General features: G+C 38.3%; 1 protein-coding gene across 2 annotated transcripts in view; it reads right to left on the reverse strand.

Annotated features, from left to right (window-relative positions):
• The window catches only part of LOC126969617 (dynein axonemal heavy chain 3), a 70,768-nt gene that overhangs the window by 12,679 nt on the left and 33,746 nt on the right, over nucleotides 1–24,343 (reverse strand). The window contains exons 35-62 of one of the 2 annotated variants that reach the window (XM_050815162.1): nucleotides 24,138–24,281; nucleotides 23,540–23,725; nucleotides 21,375–21,601; nucleotides 20,369–20,549; nucleotides 19,991–20,138; nucleotides 18,503–18,591; nucleotides 17,855–17,968; nucleotides 17,161–17,286; nucleotides 16,632–16,792; nucleotides 15,989–16,132; nucleotides 15,606–15,725; nucleotides 15,364–15,529; nucleotides 14,508–14,760; nucleotides 14,199–14,325; nucleotides 13,329–13,440; nucleotides 12,542–12,655; nucleotides 11,688–11,865; nucleotides 11,350–11,454; nucleotides 10,847–11,008; nucleotides 9,519–9,705; nucleotides 9,215–9,335; nucleotides 7,966–8,133; nucleotides 7,278–7,513; nucleotides 2,035–2,218; nucleotides 1,711–1,847; nucleotides 1,357–1,494; nucleotides 968–1,205; nucleotides 167–374 (exon numbers count right to left, since the gene is read on the reverse strand). In XM_050815162.1, the coding sequence (XP_050671119.1) occupies nucleotides 167–374; nucleotides 968–1,205; nucleotides 1,357–1,494; nucleotides 1,711–1,847; nucleotides 2,035–2,218; nucleotides 7,278–7,513; nucleotides 7,966–8,133; nucleotides 9,215–9,335; nucleotides 9,519–9,705; nucleotides 10,847–11,008; nucleotides 11,350–11,454; nucleotides 11,688–11,865; nucleotides 12,542–12,655; nucleotides 13,329–13,440; nucleotides 14,199–14,325; nucleotides 14,508–14,760; nucleotides 15,364–15,529; nucleotides 15,606–15,725; nucleotides 15,989–16,132; nucleotides 16,632–16,792; nucleotides 17,161–17,286; nucleotides 17,855–17,968; nucleotides 18,503–18,591; nucleotides 19,991–20,138; nucleotides 20,369–20,549; nucleotides 21,375–21,601; nucleotides 23,540–23,725; nucleotides 24,138–24,281 (4,474 nt within the window). Of the gene's footprint in view, nucleotides 1–166; nucleotides 375–967; nucleotides 1,206–1,356; nucleotides 1,495–1,710; nucleotides 1,848–2,034; nucleotides 2,219–7,277; nucleotides 7,514–7,965; nucleotides 8,134–9,214; nucleotides 9,336–9,518; nucleotides 9,706–10,846; nucleotides 11,009–11,349; nucleotides 11,455–11,687; nucleotides 11,866–12,541; nucleotides 12,656–13,328; nucleotides 13,441–14,198; nucleotides 14,326–14,507; nucleotides 14,761–15,363; nucleotides 15,530–15,605; nucleotides 15,726–15,988; nucleotides 16,133–16,631; nucleotides 16,793–17,160; nucleotides 17,287–17,854; nucleotides 17,969–18,502; nucleotides 18,592–19,990; nucleotides 20,139–20,368; nucleotides 20,550–21,374; nucleotides 21,602–23,539; nucleotides 23,726–24,137; nucleotides 24,282–24,343 lie in introns of those variants that run through there. The other variant, XM_050815163.1, reaches the window with a different exon arrangement.

Below are 24,343 nucleotides of genomic sequence, written 5' to 3' on the forward strand. Positions count from 1 at the left end.
AACCTAAAAATTCTGAGCGGCATCGCAATTGCTCTCGTCACTTAGAAGCGTAAGATTTTAAGCCACATTAGCCCAGTAATTTCACTAGTTACGGCGCCTTAGATGTTGCCTTACTAATAACACCATCAGCATTCCTATTGGGCTTTAGTATGCCCCCAGTTCTCACCATTTTGCAGCACCGTAACGGGGAACGCCTTGCTGGGGTACGATGTCAGCCAGCAGCGGAACTCGTGGTGCGTGGCGTGCGGCACGATCACTTCCGCGCAGATCCTCTCCAACTCGCCCATCCACGAGTCCATTACATGGCAGTTCTGCAGCACCACCCAGCCTCCCGACTGGATCGCAACGTTGATCATACTTGCCGCAATCGGGCCCTGGATTTATATAATCTAACTAATAGGCCCGCGCAATGTTAATTCTAAAAAACAGTTTATTGTAATGATAAATGCAGGTATTTACTAGATATTTCAATTCTCATATTGCGGGTATAGTCCACTACGCTAGTGCAGAAATTTTTCCAGTGGGCGTATGATGAAATGAAGTAGGTAGTCCAAATTCAATAAAGAAATAGAATGAACGTCAAAAACTATAACTACCCATTCGAAATGTCAGCTCAAAACAACTCAGCGGGCATCTTTTTTTTTATAATAATATCGTTATAATGTAAAATCAAAATAAATTTATTCATGTAGGTCACGGGAATACACTTATGAATTTAAAAAAAATATTATGTACCACCGCCTTTACGAATAAGGGTTGAAGTTTAATGGGAATGGTAGAATACAATAATTTATTAACCAATTAATTTGCAAAACAATATATTGAGCCTGCATTTCCAATCTGTGGTATTATTAAGAAAGCCGTTTATGTTACCTTTACCAAATTGAATTGAACTGTTGAATCTCGTAACACATTTGTTTTGTACATTTTGTAACGACAAAACCCACTGCACATGGTCATAGTTTACCTGCCCTTGTCCCAGAGATATAGTCTCAAAGCTGACGACCTTCTTTTCCATTGAGAACTTGACAAGCCCTGACATGGGGTCAGATCCTGGCGACAGGATGAAGATGAGCGGCGAGCAGCAATTACTGTCGTTGTACGACTTCTCCAGGTCGAAGGGGGGAGGCTCAATATAGGTCCGACCCATCTCTTCCACTACGTATTGTTGTACGAGGGGGATGAGTTTATCCGGTCGAATACATCTGGAATTTTATCATTTCTGTTAAAATATTTAAGCGTTAACTTATGCAAAGAAGTCGGGTATGCAGTGAAAACGTAATTTAAACGTAAGTTCATTAGAAGTTATACATGTAAATTTGTTATTAAAAAATGTTGTATAGATGTAAATCATACCTCAACATAATAAGCTTGGGTATCCCTCGAATGTTCTCATATGGAGATGGGAAGGAGCTCTCATGGGGTGCAGAAAGGTCATAAAAATCCTTCCAGCTTTGAACGTCCTTCTCGAAGTTTTCCTTAAAGCCGCGTAGTCTAGAAGTTAAAATAATTTTGTATAAATGAATGAATGATAGTTAATATTAAATATAAGTGGATTTTTATATTATTATATATAAGAATCATTTTAAAAATTGTATGTCCAAAGTGCAATAAACTGGAGAAAACATTCACAATACAAGTTTTTACAATGGCGGCATTTAATCGGCGGTTGTTACGTAAGTACCCACGTAAAAGTTAGTTACTACTTACCCATTTAAATTGCTGGAACGTACGATTTCCGACCAGCCCTTCTCCGTGAGCCAAGTAGGCGCGGGGTTCTCGAAAGGGTTCTCCAGAGCAACACCTCCCGTCAGCAGAAAGGCAACCAGGTCGTCATCTATTTGACCCTATGGACAAATATTTTCTAAAGATCACAATTCATATTTTTACTAGTACTACTCTAGGTACTAGTAAAAGTTTCGAATAATTATTACATTTACTGCCCGGTGGTTAAAAATCTCAAAGACGAAACTGACGAGAGAAAGAAGTTCTACACTTTTATCGAATTTTGTTGTATCATTTTTTACTTCGTACCTTTGATCTCAGTATTCCGAGTGTGAGTACTAGGGAGAAGATGAGCTTGTCTTTTTCAAAGAGGCTCCTGCACACGTTCTCGTAGATGCTCTTGGTGAAGTACGCGTTCAAGCCGGCCAGACGCTCGTCCAGATCGTCCGCCTTCGGTGAGTTTATGATCGCTTGGTTGTACAAGTTGATAAACCTGGTTTGGAGCCAATTTTTTAAATGATATATACACACAGTTGCGGAATTTAAGGCGTACGAGAAAATAAACTTATTATACATGTTTAAAGACGTGAACTCACCAGGCTTCGAATTTTCGGCCTCATTTTGCTGGGGGCAAAAAAGCAAAATAAATCCAATATTCAGTGCATTACTATTTATATTGGGCATAATATTTAGAATGAGGCACTTTGGATGGAAGAATCTGAGGTAAGGCCGGTTTAATATTCAACCGTAATCGAGAATATCATTTCCTGATTTTGGCACTCCAATAAACGATCCATCCAAATGACAACAAACTGTGAGAAACACATGTGCCAGAAGGACACGCCTGTCCATAAAGGAAATACATTTTATTAATATTAAATAATATAAAAAAAAATCTATCAAAAATATAAAACAAAAGAAAAATATAGGAACAGGCAGTAATTATTGTTTAATTTTATCTTCACTGGTTGTATTAAGTAGGTTTACATTACTTAAACAGTTACTATGTTTAGGTAAATAGCTCTTCCGTTTCAACATAATTCATTGAATTCAACCAAGTAGTAACACTTCGTCTACATTAAACTTTCTTTAACATATATATACGTATATGAGATTTTCGTTTATAAGGTATACATGTTCAGTTTGTTTCGTAAACAGTCGCTGTGCAAGAATGGTCTTAAGATATTTTATTAACATGTTTTCTCTTTTTCCAAAGGTAAGAGAGGTCAGGGATTAACGTTTTGTGTCTTAAGACGTGACCTTTGTTCGTTTCGTTCATTTGACACGTGTTGATCCCCTTCATCCACCATTGGTTTTCACAATTCATTTAACAAACCCGGCATCACTAGTCCCTAATAATACCGTTACAAAATTTTGTTTTCATAAGGCTGATTATGAAAACATAAGGAAAGGTTTCAATGAAATAGACTGGAGGGAAATTTTGAGTATAGTAGAAATATGTACCTAAGGCAAAATCACGCAGTCATAAATACCCAGTTTGGTTCACTCCGTGTCTTCATTGCATTAAAGAAAAATATAAATATAGGATGAAAGTTCGAAAATATAACAACCTTCGCGATAAACTATCCTTTGATTTATTGAAAAAAAGATGTGATGCTAGCAAGCTCCTACGCTAAATATATTGAACGACTTGAACTATCATTACAATCAAACCCTAAATTAATTTGGTCATTCTTAAAACAAAAGAGAGGCAAAAGTTCGTATCCTTCAAAAATTAAAAACCATAATAACTCTGTTTCCAATGGGACAGACATTTGTAATGTTTTCGCTGATTATTTCTCGTCGGTATACAGTTCCAATAATAGTAATAGTAATAATCAAAATTCTAATAGTAGGTATTTCAAATCTTATCAACCCTTGTTGTAATGTGTACCTTGATTATATATCTTATACAGAGGACCAAGTTTATAATGTTTTAAAAAGACTTGATATTAGGAAAGGAGCTGGAGCAGACGGTATTCCATCGATATTTGTACATAATTGCGCTAGTTAGCATTTAGCATTAGCTTTACCACTTGCACTGATTATCAACAAATCTCTTAGGACTAGTACATATCCAACCTTATGGAAAAAAGCCTTGGTGTTGCCTTTATTTAAAGCCGGTGACAAAGAGGAGGTAAAAAAAAATAGACCTATTTCCATAATTTCTGGTTTTGCAAAAGTGTTTGAGCTACTTATATGTCCTGTCGTTTCATGGCACTTTAAAAGCTTTGTTACATCTGAGCAGCGTGGGTTCGTGAAAGCTCAATCAACAGTTACCAACCTTGTTTCCTTTGTGGAAGACATTACTGAGGCTCTTGATACTGGCAAATCCGTTGATGCAATCTACACAGACTTCAGTAAGGCCTTCGACAAGGTTTATCACTCCATTTTACTAATGAAACTCAAAGGCACAGGTATAGCAGACCCATTGCTGAACTGGTTTAAATCGTATCTTACCAATCGGTTATCAACTGTTGTTGTTAATTGTTATGCTTCTGAGCCATTTTTTGCCTATTCTGGTGTACCTCAAGGGCCTTTGTTGTTTAACATATTTATTAACGACATCATTAATTGCCTTACGAATTCTAAGTTTTACTTATTCGCTGAAGATCTTAAGATCTTTAGACCAGTCTCTTCGAATGCAGATGCGGAGCTTTTACAGGAAGACTTAAACAATTTGTTATTGTGGTGTCGTAACAATGGCTTGATTTTAAACGCTAACAAGTGTCATGTTATCAAATTTTCTAGAATGAAAACATCTCTTGCATCATCATATTACATTGATGGCAGACTTTTGTCTGAAGTTCCTCACATAAGCGATTTAAGAGTTACGCTAGACAAGAAGCTCCGCTATAATATCCACATAGATAATATTGTTAGGAAGGGTTTTAGGACTCTTGGCTTCCTCTTTCGTAACTGTAAGCAATTTAAGGATGCTCGCACTAAAATAATTATTTACTCAGCTTTGGTACGTAGTATCTTGGAATACTGCAGCGTTGTATGGAACCCACACTTTAATATTTACTCACAAAGAATCGAAAGGATACAAAAGAGATTTCTTTTGCATCTGTCTTACGATCATAATCTAGTTAAAACTCTTAGGAGTTACGAGAATAAATTAAAGTACTTCAAGCTTCAGTCACTTTCGAATCGAAGACAGCTCCTCGATCTTACTTTCTTATAAAGGGTCTTTCATTAAGGGCTTCCTATCTTCAAATTTAAATAAAACAAAATTTGTGTTAGATATCATCAACAATTTTTATTCGTTTGAAAGGCCTATCGATGCCATTATGTGTGGAATATAACATCGTTCAAATGTCCGCCCCGGCTTCTCTGGGTGGCGCGCATCCGAAATGTCCAATTTTCCATGACGCTGGTGCATAAACCAGGCTTTTTTTTAATTTGACCGATGGCATGGGTTATGTTGGCTTTGAGGGCCGCTGTGGTTTGTGGCTTATTCGCATAGACTTGCGACTTAAGAAAACCCCACAAGAAATAGTCTAATGGGGTCAAATCGTACGATCTCGGTGGCCAGTTCACATCATCTCCACGTGAGATGACCATGCCATCGAACCGCTCATGCAGAATGTCCAATGTGGCATGAGCTGTGTGGCACGTAGCGCCGTCCTGTTGAAACCACATGTCGTTGGTGTCCATATCATCCAATTCAGGCCAAAAGAAGTTGGTAATCATCGACCTATAGCGCTCTCCGTTTACGGTGATGGCCTGGCCAACGTCGTTTTCAAAGAAATATGGACCGATGATGCCGCCAGCCCAAAATCCACACCAAACAGTGACTTTTTCGGGATGCATTGGACGCTCTTGGATCTCATGTGGATTTGTATCGGCCCAAATTCGACAATTTTGTTTGTTCACGTACCCATTCATCGAAAAATGGGCCTCATTGCTGAAGATGATTTTTCGATGAAAATTAGGGTCAGTTGCCAACTGCTCCAGAGATTCAGCGAACACAAGTCTTTGTCTATGGTCGTTTACCTTCAGCTCCTGGGTCAGTTGAATTTTGTACGGGTGCAGGCCCAAGTCACGATGCAAAATTCGCCAAGTTGTGGTCTGTGAAAGGCCGAGTTCTTGTGAGCGACGCGAAATCGACTGCCTCGGATTCTCCTGCATGCTCTCACGGACAGCGGCGATGTTTTCGGTAGATCTTGCGTTTCGTCGACGTACGGGTGTTGGTTGATCGTTTACTGAACCAGTGGACTCAAATTTATCCACCACACTGCGAATAGTCCTCTCGGTAGGACGATTATGGCGCCCGTAAAATGGGCGAAGCGCGCGGAACGTTGCCCGAACAGAACACCCATTTTGATAAAACAATTTTATCATTTGCACGTGTTGTTAAACGCATCTATTCATCCATGGAGATTTGGCAAAACAGACTGAATAAATGACAGCCAATTTGACAGATGTAGCTTCAACAAGATGGCCGCTATCAACTGTAAAAGTTCTGAAGTCCCTATTGAAAGACCCTATATAAGTTGGTGAATGGCGTCATTGATAGTACCTATTTAATAGCTCAATTAAATATTGGTGCCCCACTCGCCATTCGTAGAAAAAAGCACACGCTCACGTCAAAGACGCTATTCTCCAATTAATAGATTAATGTTGGGTTATAATTATATATATAAATTATCACATAAGAAATGTATTTTGGTGGCATAACAACTACTGTTAATAAAGAAAAGGATAAAGAAAAAGATAAAAAAGTTGATATTGATATATTTTGAGACAATATTTCGTCATTTTAACGGAATTTATTTCACTTATATTCATAATTGTTTTTTCTTTTGTAAATTATAGGCAAAAAGTATATTTTATTCAAATAATTAATAAATACTGATAAGTTTAAGTCTGTTTTATATAATTGTGAAATGATGCATGTTTTAATTATTATATAATATTATTGATCTCTTGTTCATTTACGTTTAATTCAATTTGTAAATATTCCGACAATGTTTGCATTCATTTTAATTAAATATGTTTGTGTCTATGTTTTTTGAAATGTGTGTAACACCTATAATTAAGCCAAATTAAGCCTTAGAATTTATTATCTATTGTAATAATGTTATTATACTTTTGTTGGTGTTTGTCTTGTTGGTGTTAAATAAATAAATAAATAAAAAATAAATAAATAAGTTACACGAAGGACATATAGATTTCTAACCGATAGTACATCGCAGCCTTTATATAGTTATTGTTCAGTACGATAGTCTTGGCTTAAAATAAAGGTTCTAAGTAATCAGGGTCGGTGGCGCAACAGGTAGAACCGGTGACTCTCACCATGGAGGCCCCGGTTCGTAATTCGTCAGCCATGAACCAATGTGTTCTCGATTTCAAATTCATAAGTACGTATTTCGACGCTTCATACGGTTGGCAAAGTTCTTGTGACTCCTCCGATCTTACAGGTATGTATGATCGTATGTCCACCTCTTCCATTAAAAAAACTTATCAACCATAAGTAATTGTAAAATCCTCCGTTGAATAAAAGTATTTGAATTAGTATAACCTAGTGGTCGATTAATTTCACTCACCAATTCAGCGAGTACTGGTACATGGGGTCGATGTTGGCCAGGTCTGAGATACAGAAGAACAGCACAGAGCTGTGTTTGGACACCGGTACGTACAGCAGCCGCGCCTCGTCTATCTCCTTCTCCGTGATGGCGGCCGCGTCCTGCTTGGCCTGGATTTCTATCGATAGGACTTTGGACGACGACAAGATCTGATTCGCCGATTCGTCTTCCAGGATATTACCAGCCGATGACAGAACCTGCGTTATGATAAACATGATTTGTTACAGCACCTGACGAATTATATGTTAATGTGCCTATACAGCTCAAATTTAAATAATAATAAAGAATTTACATATTATTAGACTCCGTGGTATCCATTATGCAAGTATACAATAAAAAATACACACTATGAATTTTGTAAGGCAGTTTTATATTAGTACAAAATTAAGCTGCTGTGGAACCCACCTAGACATCAAGTAAGCCTCTCACTGGTAGGCTTTTTGTTATTGGTGTTCACCAAATAAAGTTGCACGCTCGTGGCTAACTTGAAAAATTGAGTGATTATATCAAGCAATTCCTTAGATCCGCGATGATAAAATATAAATTAATACATTGCTGTCTAAATATTTAACGTAATATGTAACGTAACGTTAAACTTAAGTATTTCATTTAAATGTGTGGTTACCGGGTTAATCTAATAAAACATTACCTCAAGAATCTTATCCTCAATTTCCTTGAGGGTCCGTTTATTGTTGGCTCCCTCAACGATGAGTTGGTTCTTCTTCAGCTCGAGCTCCGGCCGGTCCTGCGCGACCACTATGCCCAGGAGCTGGTCTTGAAGGCCTTGAGGCGTTATCATGAAGTTCAGCAACGTCACCTGCTCATACAATGTCCATTGGTTACCCCCGCACAACTGATTGATACCTACGATCTGCGCGCCACTAGAGTGGGATGGAAGTTAGAGATCTTCTTTTCTCTCGCACGCCTTGTTTTTCTATTCGTAAGAGTATAGAATAAAGTATTAAACGTTCCAGCGCGTAAAATGAATGAAACCAAGTTGTTTATACCCTTTATTTACGATTTTATCTATATGATTAACATAGGGGGGTTTTAGTCTAAAATTACGCCTAGATCCCTACGATGACTATTGTGAGTTCTTTACCTCGAAGATTATAATTGTAAAATATTGGATTGCGTTTTCTTGTAAAAGTAATAATATGACATTTTTCTGTATTTCAAAATAAATTAATGTTTGTGCAATTAATTTCAATAGTATTTATATCACTTTGTAGTGCAATGCAATCATTTATATAACGTATTACTTTGTATATTTTGGTATCATCTGCATATAATATTGAGTTAGATTTCTTAAGAATCTCAGAAATATTTTTAAAATATAAAATAAATAATAGAGAGCCCAAATGCGAACCTTGTGGAACACCAGAACTTATTGATTTAAAATCAGAAACGAAACCACTAGTTACAACAGCCTGACTCCTATTAGTGAGTTGCCAGAGCTTCATCAATAGAGTATCATGACAAATTTTGTCAAATGCTTTGGCAAAATCGGTATACATAGCATCTACCTGGTATCCCTTGTCCATAGCATCTAACAAAAATTCATTAAACACCAAAAGATTACTATCAACACTTCTACCTTTAAAGAATCCATGTTGATTTGGACAGATATGTTGACGGACAGCTACAGATAATTGGTTCGTTACTATTTTTTATTTATAAATATGAGTGTTTTAAGTCTGTTTAAACATTTCGGACATATACATAAACATACAGTCGAATAATTAAGAACCTCCTCCTACTTGAACTTGATCAAAGAGCAAAATATCATCTGACAATAATTATTCTCGTTTTCTCGCGAGCTCGCTATGCCAGCGATAGGGCCAGCTGGATGGATCATGGACATGATGTCATGAACAAGTATGTCCCATATGGCTCACCTTGACGGCGATCTCTGGAAGATAGTGCGGGTTACTGATCCGCGTGGTGATGTAGAACCGGAAGTTGTGGTTGTACTCCAGGATGTTGTCCCCCAACTTCAGGCAGTCTATCCCTCCCGACCTAGCGCACCAATTCAAGTTCAAATGCATATATTGACGAGATCTTCGTTGGACGGGTTGCAACATCAAACATGTAGTTTCCGAGAGGAAGCCAGTCTTTAAACAACGTTGCTACCAGTTTGATATAACAGCACTTCTGATTACCAAGATTCTTTAATAAGGCAAAAGTTCCGATTTTATGTACCTGAAGATATTTCTGAGCAGCACCGGCTCGAGGACGGCGTCAAGATGCTCGCGGATGTTCTCCAGGATGACAGGCAAGCCCAGCTGGATGGCGTTCTCCATGATCCGCACGTAGTTGGAATCGGTCAGCTTTATGACCTTCAGCTGGTTCTCCCGCTCCATGTTCTTGACCCACTTGTTCGCTTGCTCTGGGGATTTACTTTTACTTCACTGATGTCTGTGGCGATTGGCAATACCAATATCAATTGTTGTTTATCCTATCATATTTTAATCGCATCAGATTTTAAATGAATCCTTGAATTAGCAAAGAAATTTCAAATTAATGTTCAATATACTTTTTCGTACCGGAAGACGCCGTGTTGGTAGGCCCCCCCAAGATGAACTGACGATCTGATCAAGTTCGCCGGAATACGTTGGATGAGGGCAGCGCAGGACCGATCGTCGTGGAGATCTTTTGGGGAGGCCTTTGTCCCGCAATGGACGTCTTCCGGCTGATGATGATGATGATGGTGATGATACTTTTTCATGACTACTGTTCAAATTTTTCAGAACGCTCTGGATTCTGCTCATAGAGTACTGGATCCGGTAGAACTAGGAGATACGGGGTCGAATCCCGTTGAACACGTGTATTTGATGAGTGGATGGCTATATATGTAGTTATGAATGTTTAAGTATGTATATCGTATTAAGTAAATCGTTGTCTAGCACCTACATAGTTACCTGTACTATTACAGGTTATGCCTAGTTCGGGTCTATATAGATAAATTGTTTGAAGGTGTGCCATTAACTATTACACTATATTTAACTAGATTCCTTAATTATCTACGTACGGCATACTCCGCCGCCGTCAGACAGATGTCTATACCAGCTCCACCGTATATTGATTTCCCGGCGCGGTAGGCACAGCAGATCTGACTAGTAGTAGTTGCGCTTATCATTTTAAAATTTATAATACTTATATAGATGGTTGCTTGGGCTGTGGATAAGGTAAGATTGTTAACCTATCGCTGTTAAATAGCGAAGGTCGTGTTTTAAAACATTACACGTACAAATAGGACACTTTTTTCTTTGGTGCCATAATTTTAGTTTGAAAGTTGTATGAAACGTTGCTTGCTTTAAATATGTAACCTGGAACCTGGAGTCTGAACACTATCTACCGCAGGTATTTAGTAGTGTAAGGAAAATCTCGCAGTGTGGGTGTCATCCATTAGAAGTTTGGTCAGAGAATGAGCGGTTTATTTATTAGGTTCTTAATGATTTATTATATAATTCCTACTTGCCTGTACCGTATGCACCTTTATATTATTATTACCTCCGTCCAGCACTCACCTTGAGGATCAATCATGAGCGGCCAGCGGCGGGAACGCTCCACAATAATGCCGTTCTCGATGGAGAAGGCGTCCACGGGCAGTCCGGCGATGTTCCACGCGCGGATCACCACAGCCTCACCCAGGGTCGCGATCAGTGTGAACGACTCCGAGCACGGGATGTCTTAACACAGTTTGTTTTGATTACGATGGATTCTACTTTTTATGTACTTTGGCCAAATTCTAATTGAAATATGCCTCAGAAATGGAAAAACTCAGCGGGCCTTTTTATTTTAATAAAAATGCATTTTACTTGAGCCTAGGGGCGATGTGATCTGTTATAGGTACCTCCCTCTCTGTTAAAGTATTCTTGCTGACCACTTGCTAGTCACTTTAAAAGGAGAATTCAGTGACTAGTATAAATAGATCGCTCACTTTTCATTTAATCTCTCCCCCCATCTAGTGTTTCACATGACATTACAGCATGATTGCAGACTGTGTATAAGTTAATAGGTAATAACTTACTCAGTTCAAGAGTCCGCTTGTTCCACATGAGCGCGATTTCCCTGCGATAGTTGACGGTGTAGGGACCGAGGTAGGCGATGAAGCCCGCGGCTAGCAACACGTCGCCTGTACATAGAAGAATATTTTTTTGTTTCAAGAAGTCAATCAAAGTTGGTTACATTCACAAAAAATATGATTTCGTTTACTATCTTGCTGTGTGTCCGTTAGATATTTTCTTCTCTCTCAGAGACAAAATGGTACGAGATCGTCCGACTCGCACTCGACCCTTGTTTTATAAATGCTAGCTTGGTCTAGAGTGTTTGTCAGTTGTTCCCTGTTCACTCCGTCTACCACCTCACCGATAATCATGTCCAGCAATGCATTCAGCTGGTGCGCCAGCTCCGTCCACCTTGTCTTCTCGCCGCCGAGCCCGCCGATCAGCTGCTCGGCGCGGCACAGCTTCGTGGAGCACAGATCTATCTCATCCTCCAAGCCTTTCTTCTTGCGAGTCATCTCGGCGAATTCATCGTTCAAAGCCTGGTGATAATATGCATTAAATATGTGTTTTAAAAGACGCTATGGACAAACGAGACAATTTCTTTACAGAAATATCACACTGCGTAACATTTTACCAATTATTATCACGACAGCAACGATAACTCAAGTGAAAGGTACAAGGTAGCTTTACTATAGGTCATAATGGTGTAATCAAGTCTTCTTTCGGCGCAGTTGCGGTATCCATTTGGGAAACGAGGCGGTGAATTACTGAACCGCTTGCGTTTCGCGAACATAATTGTAGTATTTACGGAAAGTTCGATAGACCTTTCATTTTTTCTATTTCGAAGCTATGAGGTGTTTTTTTGTGGGGTCATTAGGAAACACGAGCGTACGAGTTACATGACCGTACGATACCCCATTGTAACGGTGGAGTAGTCACAGGTGCGTTTTCCGACTGACTCACGTCTTATTGCGGCCTGCTCAGATACAACGAGCGGCATTAGCAATGATCCTCTCAAGAGGAAACGTTTCTTCAGCAATAAACCTACGACAAACCAATCTCTTCTAGAAACGCTGTCATATTGTTGAGGAAGAATGGCTGCGGTTGGGTGCGTTGGTTCGCGACTGTAACCGGTACAAAGTATCAGCACCTGGCCGCTACTCGACACCGGATCTCCATATGTTGTAGTGTTGGGCCGCCACACGAGAGCGTCACCTGCAGTTTGTCGAGGACGGCCTGCAGCTGCGCGCGCTTCGCGTTCAACGTGTTCATCTGCGCCTGGAGCTCCGCCTCGGCCTCCGCTAACGCCGCCTTCTTTGGTGCCACCACCTGGTCGACGAAAACTGTTAGTGTTCACACATTGAAGCGAGTACAACTATAAAACTTAATAATAATACAAACAAAAAAATTATAACATGATTAAAATAATTATAATAATAAATTTCAGGCAGCATTGCCCAAATATTGTTAGTACCTACATATTAATTATTCTAGGATCAGTAATATTAGAAGCATTTATTATTTGATTAAGAATAATATACCATTTTGTATTAATAAAATTACCTACATTATTTAAGACTGTTAATATTTTACTATTTTCATTTTTATTAATTCTATCCCTAATTAAAAAAATATTTTTCCTCAGAATAGCATAATAATCATCCTGCTGCACTTCTGAAATCTTCCTATTATCATGTTCGCCCTAACTGATAAATTTCTTCTCTCTCTCTCTCTCTGTATATCATCATCATCGCTCAGATTGCTGGTAACAAAATGGCCTAAATATTTAAATTTATTTACATTTACTTAGTCTGTTCCATTAAGATATATTGGTAATGTAATAAAAAATAAAATTTTAAACCTACTAATATAGTGCCCCTTTCCACTAGTCTTAGTCAAAGAGAATTAATTGTAAGTGCAACTGTTGGGAGTAAAACTGATAATGTATCCCCAAGGTAATATAAGAAGTATCTCTAGAAACGAATATTTGCATGTAGCGCACCTTAATGACTCTATCGTAGACGTCCATGGCCCGCACCCACTTGCACAGACCCTCGCAAGCCGATGACACCTTGGCGATCACCGCGGGGTCGAACTCACGGTCCGGGATGTATCTGTAGGAAACTTAAGGTGAGCCATCGACAGGGAGCGTGGATTGAGCTCTTGTATAGTGGATAAAGCCACGTGAGGTAAAGTACGTGAGGATGGATATTCTTGCTTGCCACATAATACATACATAGTATGTACAGTAAAATCATAAATAAAAACCGTACATTGAATATTTTTTTAAACAAGACTTGCTGAATGTTCTACAAACAGTACTACTTACTTAGATTTTATGTCTATTTGTGTGAGCAAAACACTATAACTACTGAATAGATTTTATTTCTGCATGAATATGAACAAGATGTCAGAATCACATACAGGCATGACATACATTTACACGCTAAATAAAGGCATAGTATTTATATGTATACAGGTAAAATCTAAAGCTAAATTTTTGTATTAAAAATTTAGAACATATTATGTATCATAGATAAATCTAAATATCCACGCAGCAGAGGTGCGTGGCAGCGGATATCTCTATCACCATAACATAATTAGGTGTATCAAGTCAACCAAATGGCAGTATAAATAGAACAGTAGAATAAATAACAGAAGCATGAGGATCAACATACAAGAGATGTAACTCATAATGGCCTAAACAATCTGCAACTTTTTGGAAGCAACGCGTCTAAGTAGTAAAATTTGAAAGACTGCCACTGATAGATTAGGTTGAAATAGCTACTGAAAGGTCCAAAACAAAGTACTAATAGGGTCACCATATTAGTGATGTTGGACCTGGGACACTACTGCAGAAGAAGCAACTCACTTGTCCCTGATCTTCTTCATCGTAGCGGGGGGAATGTTGTCTTTGTCGTAGTTCTTCAGACTCTCCAAGAACTTCATATCGCCCAACATCTTCTGCGACGGCCCCCAGTAATCCTCCACAGGCTTACCTTTTAAATAAATATACAGCTTAACAACGTGGTGCTATAATAGCGTGGTGGCCAAGAACGTGCGGTATAAAATAAGATACAAAATTATGTTGCTAATTGCAGTTCTTAGCACGTTTGTTATAGAAGAGAGTTTTACACATTATTGTGTTAATGCAACAAAATCTGAGTCAAGTAGTACTAGCCACTAGGATCCATCTTCCTGTCTCCCTTAACGCCCTTCATGACGCACACCGCCTCCATGACCAGCTTGACCCCAGCGGGCGGGTTCTTCATGGACTTGACCAGCGTAATGTCAGCCGGCTTGAGGGTGTTGAGGGCATCCAGCGCGGCCTGCAGCGCGGGCACGGCCTCCGCCAGGTCCGACTCGCAGTCGTCCTTGATGGCCTGAGCCGCCGCAGCCGCCTCGTTGGCCAGCGCCTCATCCGCGCCCACTATCTTTACAATTTAGACAAAATTTATGTATTACCTTATATCTATGTAGGTACTTTCAACAAAAACTAAATCGTGACCCACTCTTAATATCACTTTCCTCCAGTCATAATTAGCAGTTAGGTCGAAATCGGCTTGAACATACATTTCTCATCTAAGTGTTATCATTTTATTAGACACTGACATTCCACCAATTGTCATACAATATTTTTCGTGCAAATATAAACCTAGACGTTTTTATAATTTTAAATGAATTATCAGTAAAGTGGGTCAGTAAAGTAAACGCCGAGTGATCTGTTTCTCAGAGGTTATGCCACATATCTTACTGTATCTTTGTTTTAAGTGTGAACAATAATTGAAATTTGCGTCATATACATAGTTTTCATATGAGTGTGCCTCTTAAATTAGGTAACTATCAAGTACTTGCTAATGTACAGTCAATCAAAAATTCTCTACAACTCTAGTCCCAAAAGAAATCAAGTTGACACAACGCAAGATATTTATGCTCGTAAGATCCGATCATTATTAGTCTGACAACGTTCTTGGCTTTCCAAACTTGACTTCAAGCAAAATCAACTGCTTTTAACGAAACAATGATTGATACTTTACCTCCTTTTGTTTCTCCACCACAACGGTGTCCTGTTCGATCTTGATCATGAGCTTCTCTGTCTTGTCCGAGGTCTCAACGAGGAGTGGCTGCAAATCTCTGAGGTTTTGCTGCATCACCGCTACCTGGCCAGCTGCAAACTCTAATTGTTCCAAACCTATCTCGTACCTGAAAAGCCGTTGTGTGCTAACTTATCCAAAAATTCCAAAAACTCAATTTAAAACTCTAAAATTTTTTTACTCACCGTGTACGAGCTTTAGTAATCTGGTCCACTTTTAACGCAAACAAATTCTGGAAAGCCTTTATCAGCTCCAAGTAGCTTGTAGGAGTCACGTAGACTTTCCGTTTCTGCTCCGCGTAGAACCTGATTTTAAAAATGTTTAATGGCTTATGATAAAAAATACGAAAATGATATTTGTTTTTTGTGTAGGATATCTATAACAGGCTGTTAACAGCATTACTGGTTTATGCGGATCACTTGCTGAAATTTGGTCACCACCGCGAATACTCTCTTGCAGCACCATAATATGTTAATCAATCATGTTATAATTTAATATGTAATAATTTGAGGCAGTTTTACGTTGGATATTCCAAATTTGTATTAGTTTCGGGCAACTGGTGAGTTACCTGTCGCTGAGCTCCACCACGCTCATGTGGAACAGCTGACACATCTGCACGCAGGACAGCTGTAGCTGCTCATCTACGTTCTCCATCTTCGCAATAAACATGGATGCCACGCGTTCGAGAGCCTCACTCGGCCAAGACGTAAACCTTTTTCAAAAGTTTTTATTGAATTTATATTATTTCATGTACATTAATATTATTTTAATATTCACTTGGTAAGTGATAAGCCCTACCCTCTACATGGTATAGTGTTTATTGCTCCGGTATTGCACTCGTCATGTATAGACTTAGATGTCAAGTCTAGGGCGCAGTCATTTTAACTAGCTCCGATGCTACCCACACTCACACAAAATAGTGCTCATCTCTTTACTACACGGCAGCAGAAAAAGGTGCTGCTGTGGTATCCATATATGCGCATACTGTGCAACGTCTGGGCTTCTATTATATATAAAAATTTAGGAGATGACCTCAATACGATAATATATAAATAAAAAAAGCCAGATTTCAAACCTCGACATAACAAATTGATATAATTCTACAGCTACATTCGTCCGAGAAATAATTATTCGTTGAATATACGATATGAATATACTTTATATATTTCTGGATTTGTAAGCAGTATTATAGTAACAAGCACGCCACTTACCAGTCAATAGTGCAGCAATTGATAAGGGACGGAAACATCCTAAGACGGTTCCGGAAGGAGTCTCCGATGGGAGACATAGCCAGCACGATGCGTAAGTTGGCCTTCACTCGCTCTACATAGAAGCCGAACATTGCTAGTGGTGTGGTCTCCATTTTCCTGCCCTAATTTTGTATGATTTATGATTCAAATGCTTATGTTATAGTTTAGTAGGGCTCCCGAGTGTGCAATATTATCTTTCAAATATAAATAAATATGAAGAGATAAATATAAAATAATAATTAACAGTCAAATATTATCTTTTATTTAAATAATATATTTTTTTAGCTGGCGTTAATAAAAAAATCATCTATTAAAGCAAAACATCGTCAAAATATTAATATAAAAGTATTTGAAATACGGTATGTTACGAGCGGTACAAACGTGTTTGGTCCTTCGAGCCGTTTATAAACCAGCTACATATGCATATACATTTTATGAAACTAAATAAATTGAAAAGCAATAAATATTTAAAAGAGAATGAAAAACTTACAGACTCTCTAACAGCGTTCTGCATTTTTTCTAAAATTTCTACTTTCTCATCCATTCCGTACAAATTGGGAATGTCGCCTGTGTTCAGTAACATATTTATATCTTCTACCATACCTTCGTACATGATCTGTAAAGTTTACATAAGTTTATCAAACTTACAACACAATCTTTATGCAACGTCGGTGGCTCTAAAAGCTCAAAAACACGTTAAATCAAAAAGGTTTTCGATCAGAAATAGTATTTATGTAAAATTTATTTTACCTTTAGACTTTGGCTACATGACCTTTTAATAAGGGCAAACATCAGTCATGAGGATTAATGTTTCTAAGGTTTATTTAATTGTTGGAACAGAAATATGTTGAAATTCCAGCATCGCCTAACCTCGACACAACTTAAATACCATCCTCACTAGAGGACACGTCCACCCACGGTGCGGTTCTAAAGGAATGTTCTTCTACTTCCAACCAAATTCGAGTATTATATCTTTGTGCATGGTATTTAATAGTGTTCAATTCCTCTATGCTATAAGAGAGCATGGGCTGCGGTGAGTATAAACTATCAGTTGTCCCAACTGCCTTTTGCCCCAATATTCCATAAAAACGCTATTCTGCAACAGTCTACACATATTATACATAAGTATATAAGTGCGTTTATTATTGTCTCCTAATAATATTGACTATATTTCTGCCCCTCACCTGATTGTCAGCAAAGAGAAACACGAGAGGTTTGCCGATGATGCCCGCCTTCATCAGCAACTTGCGGATGTCGTCGCGCCATTCATTCTGACCATATACTCGTGAGATTTCAATCTGTAAAATGCATACATAAATAGTATAGTGCATAAAAGTAGTATCGAAATGCCATTTTATTAAGACCATCTCAATATAAGCGAACATTATACATATCATAAAAGCCAAAGTAAAAGCAATAAATTATTAATTCATTCAGGGCCAAATTTAAACAATATAAGCGATTTGTTGTATCCTTTCTGGGAGTTGTGGCAGTATTCCTGTTTATCTTATTGGGGGGACAAACAAGCGTACACTCTTGCAATACTGGAAGAATAACAGGAGCGTTGACGGCCTTTAAGATTATGTACGTGTTGTCATAAGATACCCATGTCCTATCGTGCAATCACCACACAAGGAGGCTCATTCCACAGTTAAATGGGATGGTGGAATTCGGCGGCAGGAAGCAGATCAAACAGCTTATCAGAACAATCCTCGCTATAATTGTGGTAGGAGACACAGGTCAGCTGTCAAATGACGGTATTAAAGCACCATATTAATGATAACATTATTTCCTCTTAAACTTAGGGAGTATTGATAAGGTATACAGGTTACCTGAATAACATTCATTTCGAGTATACTGGCGGCTAGCTTGACGGCGCTGCTTCGTCCGCTGCCACCCACACCCACGAGCAGTAGGTTACCTGCACAGTGTACGCACAATTAAATGATAGAGCGAGCACATGACCATTCTGGTGTTCAGCGGTATCATCTACTGCGAGTCGTAAGGTACTGCGAAATCATCCCGATAATAACGGGACTGATAATGAATTAACCTATGTGTTATATGTCATTTTCAAAAACTAAATATTCTAAAGTTAACGTGCACATATATACTCGAAATATGTAAGTTTGTAAGAAAACACCCAAATCTGTACACTAAAATCATAGACGTGCCCGAGTCACTCCTCGCTAAAAAATATTTTTTGCAAACTAAACCTAAATTAACATTACACAGTTCCGGTCCCTACCCAATGTCAGTTAAAATTTATAATAAGTTACCAGAACACTTAAAAGCCGAAACCAATATTAAAAAATTCATAATTCATAAGCTCTTTGATAAAGTTACTTTTGGAAAAAAGTTACTATTCTATTAATGAATACTTAGAGGAAAAAAATATTTGAATGTCTGCACTTGTCGTTCATTTCTATGCTTTACGAGGTGCATAATTATTGAGTGCTACAATTTTGTTTAGTAACTAAATCGCATGTAACGCAATTTAATTAAATAAATAAACCCGAATAAAACAGAACAGAGCTAATTACCCGCAATGACCCGGACAAACACAGCATACATTATGTTTAGTTGTACTAGTAAGGTTCGATTATCAACGGGCTTTTATCAAGCACTTCTTCAGTTGAATACGCGGAACAGCGATTTAGATATTCAGAAGGGTTAACTTTATTTTCACTATTACACGGCTCTAATTTTGTTCGACCGTTTAAAGTTTGAGTGACCAAGTAGCAATGTATTCCTCGCACAGAAAATTTGTCATAGTGTAATGTGGTCATGTAAACTGCCCTTTTTTATGTATATTTTTTTCTAATCCAAAAGCATCACCCTTGGATGCGTGCCGGAACACACTTGAAACATTCTTTGTCGAGCTATATCAGAAAAAGATGAGTTATGGTCAAAAAGTAAAAGAAAAAAAACTGAGAGGGTGCTCTCCCTAAACAGAGCTGGTCGTCTCAGTTTAAGAGTGCTAATTAAGACAAAAACTGGTTTTTGCGGACAAGACCAATGTCTCTCACCAGCAAATCACAACGAGGAAATAATAAAAAATCAGTCACATTCTAGGCGACGGCAGTTTAATCCGGACCAAAAGGAGCCAGCGTCTGTATGGATAACCAGGCTATAAAGATAATATTATTGTCTTCAGGCATCCGGCAGCTGATTAAACGAACTGTGCGAGACAAGAAGCTTGTTTTGCGCAACTCGCTGTTGTGGAATACCCGTTGATGTCACAACGTGGTCCCGGGGAATGGCATGGTGTCCTATTGTGATGTTCAGCTGACAGTACCACCCCAATAATTGCAAAGTACCGTTATCCTGCAGCAACACCCTCGTGCAGCGAGAGATGTGGTCGAGCGCGTATCGGAACATGACCAGCGCCATCGGCGACGACGACACAACGTTGTACTCGTCCAGGTAGTACTCCATCTTGACCGCCATATCCTCCAGGTCCATCACCTGTCGCGGAAACATTACCAATACAAACAAATCTTGCTAACTTAGACTAAGAGAAAGAACGTAATTAACAAATAATTTGTAGGTAGTTAAAAAAACTAAATACAGCTAAAAGTATATAGATGTACATTGAATAACGAAATGAGAGCATGAGGTACAGAACCATGAGATAGCTCAACCCTTTTCCAGAAAAAAGATTCATTTAGCTAATTCTAAGATGTAGTTCATCGTACCTGGTCGTATATTTTCGGATCAGCATCGGGTTCCATATAGTTTCCGAAGAATATGTTGGCAGCGTGCTTGTTGCTGCACTTCTCTCCGTCAGGGACGTAGCCCATCTCTGTCAGGACCTGGTCCATATGCACACGGAAGTTTCCGTACACAGACTTATACACCACATCGAATAGTTTTTTTCTGCAAACATTCAAGCGATTGGCGGTGACTGAAGCAGCGCGCCAAAAACAATAAAGAGTACATTCCTGAATCCCTGAGGATCACACACGTCCTAAAAGAGAAGATATGTCTCGAAGACGTGCTTTACGTAATATGTACCTACGCGGAAACTGTCAACTGTGCTAGAGTTTTGATGTCATTGCCTATTGTTGAGCTTGAACAAGTTTGAAAGAGCTTCAATAAAAGGGGGCGGTTCTCAAGTAAAATAAAATATGAATATACTCATAAACATGTACGTACTTCAAAATGGTACAGCGGATGTTTATCCCTAAACTTTGTGTTACGTTGTTTTTAAATATTATAGATGTTTGAGGACAACTTTTTATGTTTTTTATTGAATTCTTTTGATGTAGCTTACAATAAGTACAGGCATTTTTTAATGATGGATAATTATACCCAATCAATATCAAAAATGTTTTTGACCATATCATCATGACTTTTTTATCAACACATATATCTCGCTTTGGCCGAATTCTTGCATGCGCTTAGAAAATTCATATTAAGCAAAAGTTTCGGAGTGGCCTGAAATTTTTATAAACAATGTTGTTGAAACCTAAAATATTTACCTACTAACGAAAACTTGAGCTCAAATGAAATCAAATAATTAAGAACACACATATCGCTAAACATTTACAGACCGGATGGGAATATGATCTGAGAAGTCTAGCTCGACCCACGTGGAGAATGAAAACCTTGGACAGAATTGAAAAGCAAACGAAAAATAAGATGAAAAGATAAGTTTTAGATAAGCATGGCATCGACTACACAGCGGACGGCGCGGTTCACCTGTCAGCATCGTCCACCAGCCTGTCGTAGAACACGCGGTAGGTCTCGTGGATCCACAGCAGCACCAGCTTGTTGAGCTCCTTCATGTGCGTAGCGGGCACCAGCAACACCCCTTTGATGACTCTCGCGAAGTCCCGCAAGTTGAACAAGTAGTGACACTTGCTGGGCGTCGGCAGGAATTGCTTCGTCACCGCTTTGTACACCTCCATTGTTGCACCCACTATGCCCTATGTGTTACATCTCCATTTAATACTTTCATCATCTTTCAGAAAAATGATCCATTTATATCCCACCTTCTGTTTTACAATCCTGACCAAGCATTTTTCTGATAGTGTTTAATTTATAAAGACCTACAGGGCAATAAATAAACGGCAAAGACACACAGCTTGTAAATGTTCCCAGTAGGTATGCCAAGTAAAATAAACTTCATGGGTGGAATACATGAGGAGGGTCCCGTACCATCGTAAGGAAGTATAACAATAATAGTACGTAAAAAATTGTGGGATTCGCCAACTTGGGTATTATTACTTCAGCTCTGTCTGGGTACGGCACTCTTCGTGTATGGCACCATAATAATGGCCTCATAATAATTTCACCTTGAAATATATTTATATTTACAAGCTGAGGTTTAATTCTTTATCTACACCCATGCTTTAAATCCTCTATTAAAGATTCTGAAACAGTTAGCTTATTGCCAACATTAAAACACCCAATGTTCTAATAACCATTACATCATCCAAAAGAGTGTTGTAATGTTGTACTGAATTTCATAACAACACTCCTATGTTTTTTTTATCCCTTCATGCGCAGAGTTTCAACATACAGCCACATTCTTATTGCTCGATGCGTGGTATCTGTATGAATTTCAAAAAAAGAACATTTTCGTTTACGCGCGCTCCACACTCCCAGAACGTCGCGCGCCGTAAAAAAAAGTAGGTTATTCGAATCTCCGCCATTTTCCTTCAATATTTTTATTGTTTTGTTTACAAAAAATGAGCGATTCATTTTAAACGCTACAAAAGAACATTATATTCGAGTGAATTTTAATTATTGCACTATACAAAATGTAAATTACTACTAAAATAAATAATTGTTTCATTAATACCTACTTAGTTTATTTGTATATAATCAGCAATGAATGATATTAGGTTACTACTAGGACTGGTGTTTTAATGTTAGCAGTAAGCTAACTGTTCCAGAATCTTTTAGAGGATTCATATTCTGGGTGTAGATAAAGTCTTGTAAGCAACTGTTGATAATTAGGTATTAAAACACTCATGTGACACTATTATCGTGTGATAAATCCACATTCGTGTTTTAATACCCCTTATTACACAACAGTTGCATAAATTTTCTTTACGATTGCATAACTTTTGGAGGAAGAAATTGCCGAGAACCCAACCCTAAGTTTTCAGTCGATGATGACACATGATTTTTATTCTGACCTGCAGTTGTTCATATTGCAGATATGATTGTGTGATAAATCCACATTCGTGTTTTAATACCCCTTATTACACAACAGTTGCATAAATAACTATTAAATATGAAATGAATTTATTAACGTATGGCCACACTGTCCTTACGCACCATCCACTTTATAAGACATTTTGTATAATTCATCGTTATAAGCCACTGTACAAATTCATTGTAAATGCTATTGCCACTAAATATATTAAAAAAAAAATTTTTTTTAAAGTTTTAATGTTGCAGAACTTAAACTACTTTTGTAATTAAATTTTTCCATCATTGAACAATGTCAAAATGAAGCTACTCACGAACTTTAAGATTGATAGTAATCATTTTCAAAAGTATTGTTCTAGTGATCCCAAACTACAACAGTATTACTTTTCATGTTTTAAAAATTATAATTTTCATTTCTTTATTGTTAAAAAGACGACTATATTTTGGATTGAATATAACTTACCTACATTTTTGGCACTCGCTTGGAAACTCTCAAAAATTTTGGGCATAAAAGTACCCGTCATGTCAAATATTTCATGATTCTCGGTTGAGTAATTATGTGTTAAAACGTAACATTCGAATTTAAAAAAATAGTAACGGTTTATTTCCAGGAATACCAACAGCTATTTACACATAGTAATAATATAATAAACAACTTATTCTAATTACAGATATAGATATATTCACTTATTGACAGACACTACCTTATTCTGCCTGGAAAGACTTTCGGAGAAGCCTTTGAGGAAGTGCCATTCCATAATGGTGCAGAATATCTTGTTGAGGGTGTTGTCTTCGAACGAGTCCAGGGCGATGAGGATGGTATGCCGGGTCAGCCGAGACGAGATCAGATTCGAGCCGCCTCCCGGAGGCAGCATGGCAGATACGAACAGCTGGATAATTATATATATATAAATTATTAGTGTGAATATCTTTTGGCTTTTTTGTGGTTACATGCGTACAAACTAATAAACAAAATATTGCCTCCAATGTCTGAAGATGTAAGCCCGCCCGCGAACCCGCTCTCTGCTACGATACGAGAACCTTGCGATAACCATCCGTTTTCAATGATAAATTTTGTGTGGTGGCCATGACAGGTGGCCATTTTAAAAATGATACCAAACTCGCTGTCACTCCAAGAACCTTAAAAACCATATCTATATATGTATATCATACTCCTTCTTACTTCCGCATCAACGTGCGTGTACTCCGCTGAAATCACACGTTTGATAGTTTTAGGTTAGCCAAACGGGTGTATCCGTTGGGTGGCGTGTAAATTTTGGTACAATTTAAAATGAGAATTACCACGTCGACTAGCTCCTGGCGCACCATCTCCTTGAGGTCGTACCAGTGACCGTGGTCGATCCACTGCCGCAGCAGCTCGAGTGGGGGCTGCGCTCCGTACTGCTCCTTCTGTGGCATGCTCAGGTCATCCACGAACAGTACGCACTACAGCATTGTTCAATAATACATACTGGCCGATGTTAAAATAACTTTCAAATCAAAACAAG

Source organism: Leptidea sinapis, chromosome 18, assembly GCF_905404315.1.
Source record: "Leptidea sinapis chromosome 18, ilLepSina1.1, whole genome shotgun sequence".
Taxonomy (NCBI): Eukaryota; Metazoa; Arthropoda; class Insecta; order Lepidoptera; family Pieridae; genus Leptidea; species Leptidea sinapis.